The sequence below is a fragment of the Harpegnathos saltator genome, unplaced genomic scaffold (genome assembly GCF_003227715.2).
Source record: "Harpegnathos saltator strain DR-91 unplaced genomic scaffold, Hsal_v8.6 scaffold103, whole genome shotgun sequence".
In the NCBI taxonomy this organism is placed as follows: Eukaryota; Metazoa; Arthropoda; class Insecta; order Hymenoptera; family Formicidae; genus Harpegnathos; species Harpegnathos saltator.
The window spans coordinates 1,097,898-1,104,686 of NW_020229877.1; the positions used below are offsets into that span (position 1 = coordinate 1,097,898).

Sequence of the window (6,789 nt, forward strand, 5' to 3'; positions counted from 1 at the left end):
GAGTACGTATCCGGTGCGTAGGTCGCGTAGCGGCGACCTCGTCAAAAGACGCAATATCGTGCGCGTCGGTCATTTAATAAATAATCGCTCGCTCGTCAACTTTGTTGATTTTTATTTGGAATGGCTGCATTTCGCATGAGTTAGGTACTCAACGGCACATGCCGTCTAAATGTTTCATAAACGTCTTGAAGACACTTACCTACGAATGGAGCTTTCCATCGCTTCGCGCGACGCTTCTTCTTTATTAAATAAAATCACCCTCGATATAATTTCGCATTTATTATTACTATTATTTTTATTATTATTTCCGCAAGAAACAAAAACGGACTGATCCTTCGATTAAAAAATCCCTGTCCTTAATAATTACGTTAATTTCCGACCCAGCTCGCGAAGTCTTCGCTGCGCGAGAACTTCGGCTCCAGGTCCAGGTCAGTCGGTCAGACCCGAGAATCCTCGGAACTCGCTGACTTCAGACTCGGGATGTCACGGACGACACACGTCAGGACGTCTCGGAAGTCGGGACGAACGCGCGTGTCATCTCGGCAAGTTCGTCTCCTCCGAATTCAGGAGCACGAGCGTACGCGCGCGAGTAGTGCAACCCCTGCGCGCACTGGTGAAGCTTCGAAGATCCAACGTATACGAATCTCAACCGCCTGCAGGCCCAAGTCGTATCTAACATCACCACGTCAATGAGATTCAGGGGTGACGTGAACACCAGCTTGGAAGAATTGCAAACAAATCTCGTGCCATACCCGAGAATACATTTCCTGTTAATGGCCTATGCGCCAATGATCACTCACAGGAAAGCGATGCACACGAACATGTCGGTCCAGCAAATTACGTTCGAATGTTTCGAGCCTGCTAATCAAGTAACTCGACTCGATGTTGCTATCGACTCAATTCGCGATTCGATCTCTAGACGCTTCTGCGGATTTAAATGAGAGAAAAAAAATGTATAAAAGTGCTAATACTCGATTGTTAAACACATAGACGGGAAATGAGCTTCGGTTCATCTAATTAATAAGGATTAGACGAGAACGTGACTCAGAAACGATATCTTGTTACCGTGATCGGACAAGACATTCACCTGAGCATTCGATTACTTCAAAACTCGGTTGAACTAACTGAGGATAATTATTATTAATTAGAAACCTTCTTCAAAAATTGTTCTGTTCCTGCAACCGAGTTTTCCATTTAGCCCTTATTCTTTTACCTGTTCTTATAATAGAACATTTATTTATACGTACGGAATTGCTTTACCGGTGTAGATGGTAAAATGCGATCCCCGCATCGGAGCATATATGAGCTGTTGTCTGCTTTATCGTGGAGACGTGAATCCTAATGATGTTAGCAACGCGATCAGGTCTTTAAAGGGCATGCGATCTATACGGTTTGTCGATTGGAGCCCGACTTCTTTCAAGGTATATATATTGCGGATAAAACGTATGTGGACCACAATTTGGCAAGGCGCAAGGCAATTACACATTTGCCGATTTCAACGATATCTTGTATAGACCTATATAGAAGAAACTCAAGGAAATGTATTGAGATTTTATATGTTGACTGCCACGTTGATTGACTTTCGTTGATTCTTTCACTGGAATGACCAGAGAGATGCTGTAAATAAATCGCTACATACAGAGTGTCCGGGATCTTTTGAAAACGAAAAATTGTGAAGATTAGATTAAACTGAGAAGGAAAGTCAAGTACCATTTTGCAAAAATCGCAGTAGTTATTAATGAATGGACTGCGTCTAGAAGCTCTTTTAATTATTTGCAAGATGGTAAAGGACCTTTTTCTTTAAAATGACCTAATCTACAATTACATGACGCCTATCGTACCTAGCGACAGGTTCAAGATTCAGGATTCAAAGTTCAATATACTCATATCTATCAATAGCCGTCAATAATTATAGATTAGATCATTCTGAATAAAAATGTCCTTTACCATTTTGCAAATAAGTATGCAAATTTTTAAGCTATCAATTAAAAAATCCTTTAAATGTGGTAATTTTCAAACATTAATAACTTAATAATTGCTATGAATTTTGCAAAACGGTACACGACTTTTTTTCTCAGTTTGACCTGATTAACCTGCACAATTTTTTCGTTTCCAAAAGATCCCGGACATCCTGTATAAAGGAAAGTCGCCGATGTTATATCGGTTTCCAAAGTTTACCATCCTTATATTTCATAGAATTCGAAAGCTTATCACTATCTGCATATTAAGGCCATCACACGTAGAAAAATTTTAACCGTAACCGTAAGGTTGTAAGAAAACTGACCAATCACAGTCGATCCTTTCTCTTGTGACATTATAATAATCGACTGTGATTGGTCAGTTTTCTTACAACCTTACGGTTACGGTTAAAATTTTTCTATGTGTGATGGCCTTTATAGTTCATTAAAGGTTCATCTATCGCCATAAAGTTAATAGAGGGAAGTAAGTGCTTTTGCACGAAAACGCCTAGTTTAAAATACGAAAACAAAATATTTTTGGTTTTAAGAATTTTACCCGCTTTTGCATAAAGCATTTAGAAAGTTTCAAAAGGCGTATTAAAGCTGTTTGTCATTTTTATGCTACATTAAAATTAACATATTTGCATGGCACAGTTTGGACATAATCTTACTCTGTATATACTTTACTGCCATAATTTGAAAAACACAACGTCTTAAATCATACCACCTACTGATTGCTTACATTGTACCGGTACAATTTAGAAATTTTCAAGGAAAACTACATCTGTGACTACTATTTTTAAAATCCGTAGAAAGTAGTTTATTTTTTTCTTTTGTGTTACTTATATATATATATTTTGTTTTAATTAAATAACAAATTCTTGTTCAATGGTTGTTTATTTCTTAATTAAGTTTTTAAAAACAAAAATATTTTATTTTTGTAATTTTGATTTTGAGGATGTAATAGATAAATTTTGCAATTTTTAGCTATGTGGTCAAAGAATGATTTTATGAATAGAAAAAGTCAATTTTCATATAAAATAAACTTTATATTAAAATGAATATTATTGTAATAATTATTTTAATAAGTAATTTTAATACTTATTTTTTATTAAAAATATTCTTTTTAGTTTTACTAGAACACTACAAGCGCGTGCTACGCGCGCGCCATTTTAGCATATTTATATTAAAGCTTAGAATAAATATTATAAATAAAAAATAAAACCTGGAATATAATATAAGTTCGATATTATCCGACTCCAACATACGATGTATCAGGTGCATATATTTTGAAATTCCATGACATATATTTTCTGCATAGTAACGCATAACCGTATAACCAATGAAAATTCCGACGTTTAGAATTTCTATTCAAGACCATCTTAAGTTCTCTCTCCTTCTCTCACTCTCTCTCTCTCTCTCCCCCCCTCTCTCTCTCCCCATCTTCCTCACACTCTCTCTCTCTCACACCCTCCTCTCTCTCTCTCCCCCTCTCACTCTGTTTTTCTGTTTCTTTCACACTCTCTCACACACTCTCTCTCTCTCACACTCTCTCTCTCACTCCCTCTCTCATACTCTCACACACACACACACACTCTCTCTCTCTCTCTCTCTCTCTCTCTCTCTCTCTCTCTCTCTCTCTCTCTCTCTCTCTCTCTCTCTCTCTCTCTCCTCTCTCTCTCTCTCTCTCTCCTCTCTCTCTCTCTCTCTCGTACACACTCTCTCTCACTCCTTCCCTCACACTCTCCTTTCTTTTACACACTCCTCTCTCCCTCACACTTTCTCTCTCTCTCACACGATCTCTTTCTCATACTCGCTCTCTCACACACTCTCTCTTTCTCTCTCAATCACTCCTTCACACTCTCTCCCTTTCACACACTCACACACTCTCTCTCACACATTCACATACTCTCCTTCTCGCACGCTGTCTCTCCCTCTCATACGCTCTCTCTCTGCCACATGCTCTCTCTCACACCTTTTCTCTTTCTTTCTCCCCCTCTCCCTTTCACACATTCTCACACTCTCCCCTTTTTCTCTCTCTCCCCCTCTCTGCTGCCTCCCTTTCCTCTCTCTCTCTCTCTCTCTCTCTCTCTCTCTCTCTCTCTCTCTCTCTCTCTCTCTCTCTCTGCCTTTCTTTTTCTCTCATTCTCCCACTCACACACTCCCTTTCTCACACTCCCTCTTTCATACCTTCACACACTCTCTCTCATTCCCTCCCTCACACTCTCCTCTCTCACACTCTCCTCTCCCTTACACTCTCCCTCACTCACACACACACTCTCTCTCTCCCCCCTCTCTCTCTCTCTCAGATTCTCTCTCTCTTTCGCATCCCCTCTCTCACTCTTTATCTCTCTCTCTCTCTCTCTCTCTCTCTCTCACACACTTTCTCTCATATAATCTCTCTCTCACATTCTCTCTTTCACTCTCTCTCTCACACTCAATCCTCCCACCTCTCTATCTCTTTCCCTCTCACACTCTCTCTCACACTCCCCTCTCTCTCACATACTTCTTCCTCATAATTTCCTCTCTCTCCCCCTCCCACTCCCTCTCTCTTTATGTCCTTTTCTCTTTGTCTTTCTCTCACTCCCACTCTCACACATTCTTTCTCTCACACACCCTCTCTCACACTTTCACTCTCTCATACTCTGTCTCACCCTCTCCCTCACACTCTCCTCTCACATTCTCCTCTCTTTTATATACTCTCTTTCACTCACACTCTCCCTCTCTCACACTCTCTCTTTGTCGCACTCTTTATCTCTCACACTCTCCCACATTCTTTCTCTCACACACTATCTCTCACAAAATTTGTCTCTCGTACTCTCTCTCTTTCTCAAACTCTCTCACTCTCTCCCTCTCTCACACTCTATTTCTTTCACACTCTCCTCTCTCACACTCTTCCTCCCTCGCACTCTCTCTTCTCCCTCTCTCATTCTCTTAAACACTCTCTCACTCTCTTAAACACTCTCTCACTCTCTCTGTCACACTCGCACAATCTCTCTCTTACACTCCTCTCTCTCTCTCCCTCTCCCTCTCCTTCTCTCTCTCTCTCTCCCTCTCCCCCCTCTCCCTCTCCCTCCCCCTCCCTCTCCGTCCTCCTCTCCCTCTCCCTCACTCTCTCTCTCTCTCTCTCTCTCTCTCTCTCTCTCTCTCTCTCTCTCTCTCTCTCTCTCTCTCTCTCTCTCTCTCGCTCGCTCGCTCGCTCGCTCGCTCTCCCCCCCTCTCTCTCTCTCTCTCTCTCTTTCGTTATATTTATTACCATTACCCGAAAAAGGAGAAAAAAAATATAGCTTATTATTTTATGTTATAAAATTGTTAACCTGATATAACCCCATTATAACTCTTTTCGTACAAACTGTCATTCAACTGTCATTCGCCGCGATGACAGCTGCGAGTTACACGAATACAGCCGTGACCGATCGAGACGATCGAGGTAGTCGAGACGGCCAATCAACATCGCGGAAAAGGGGCTTCAACACTTTGATAAGAAATCCATTCTCGATAACACGCACTTTTTTGAAGAGGACATATAAACTATATTTTTGATTAATTTCTTAATTAGTTTCTAAAAATAAAATATTTTTTTGGTAATTTTATTATTTAGTTTTATTATTTATTCTTTAGGTTAAAAAGTATTTTGTTTAATTTTTTATTCAAATTGTGATTTCAATTAAATACGTATTTATCTAAATTATTTGTATTTTATTTTTGCGCCCTCATGGTTTCTAAATTAATTACATCGATACGATAAAGGAAACATATTATTTGAGAAATTCCTTGGTACAATTTAAACAACTTTGTCAACATTGCACTACTAGCAGACGTTTTAAAAAAGACGTATCTACAAAAGGTATAAAAAATTTCAAAAAAATTATACAATGTCATAAATAAATCGAGAATAACTTCTAATTGTTTTTATCCTATTTTTATCATTAAGTATTTGCAAATTATGAAAAAATATTGAAAAATAGTCGAATACAGGTAACTTTCTCCTTCGTTTTATCGACTCTTTATTGGCTGTATATTTAATTTGTTATTCGCAGCAGGTTATGTTTTATATATGTAAATTAATTAGACGCTGCAATATTGTAATATCGATCAAACACTGTAGCAGTCAATATGTTAATTTACAATAATTTTAAGCGCCGTGTCATCATGCTGGTGGATTAGAGGAAAAAAATTTTCGTTTTCTTTTTCTTCTTTTTTTAGGTAGGAATCAATTTCCAACCGGCTGTCACAGTTCCTGGCGGCGATTTAGCAAAGTCAAAACGAACTGTCACAGCGTTAAGTAACAATACAGCTATTCAACATATTTGGTCGAGACTCGTACGTAAGTACAATTCGATGTGCAAGAGGAGAGCCTTCTTCCATCATTATCTAGCTGAAGGTATGGAGGAGAGTGTTTTCGAAGATGCCCGAGATGACATAAGCACTCTGGTGCAAGACTATGTTGAAGTAGAGAAATAAACATCATGCATATATGTATACTTTTTTCAGTCCAGTGTCACATTTCTTGATATAGAAGTGCTTATAAATCAGTGTCTCGGTTAAGAGAAGAGTGGAAATAATTTTTCAACAAATATTTTTGCACAACGAGCGCAGCGATAATAACAAACTGCATGCGTCGACTTTTTGAATTTCGTTGCCGTTCTTGATTTATAGAAGCGTTTCAAGTATAAGTCTCCCGCGATCAAGATCGGTAATCGCGCCGAGTATTAGATAGAAATATTAGGAAGTTAAATTAGTCCTAATCCTTAGCAATAGATGGTTTTAGTAGCAAGTTAATAGTTAGTATGAATGTTGAAATCTAGCAACACTGAAAGATTTGACATTT

General features: G+C 38.8%; 1 protein-coding gene across 1 annotated transcript in view; it reads left to right on the forward strand.

Annotated features, from left to right (window-relative positions):
* The window catches only part of LOC105184052 (tubulin alpha chain), a 13,876-nt gene extending 7,087 nt beyond the window's left edge, over positions 1 to 6,789 (forward strand). Inside the window, exons 2-4 of the mRNA XM_025299369.1 lie at positions 620 to 869; positions 1,269 to 1,421; positions 6,165 to 6,789. Of these exons, the coding sequence (XP_025155154.1) occupies positions 620 to 869; positions 1,269 to 1,421; positions 6,165 to 6,422 (661 nt within the window). The 3' untranslated portion in view covers positions 6,423 to 6,789. The remainder of the gene's footprint in view (positions 1 to 619; positions 870 to 1,268; positions 1,422 to 6,164) is intronic.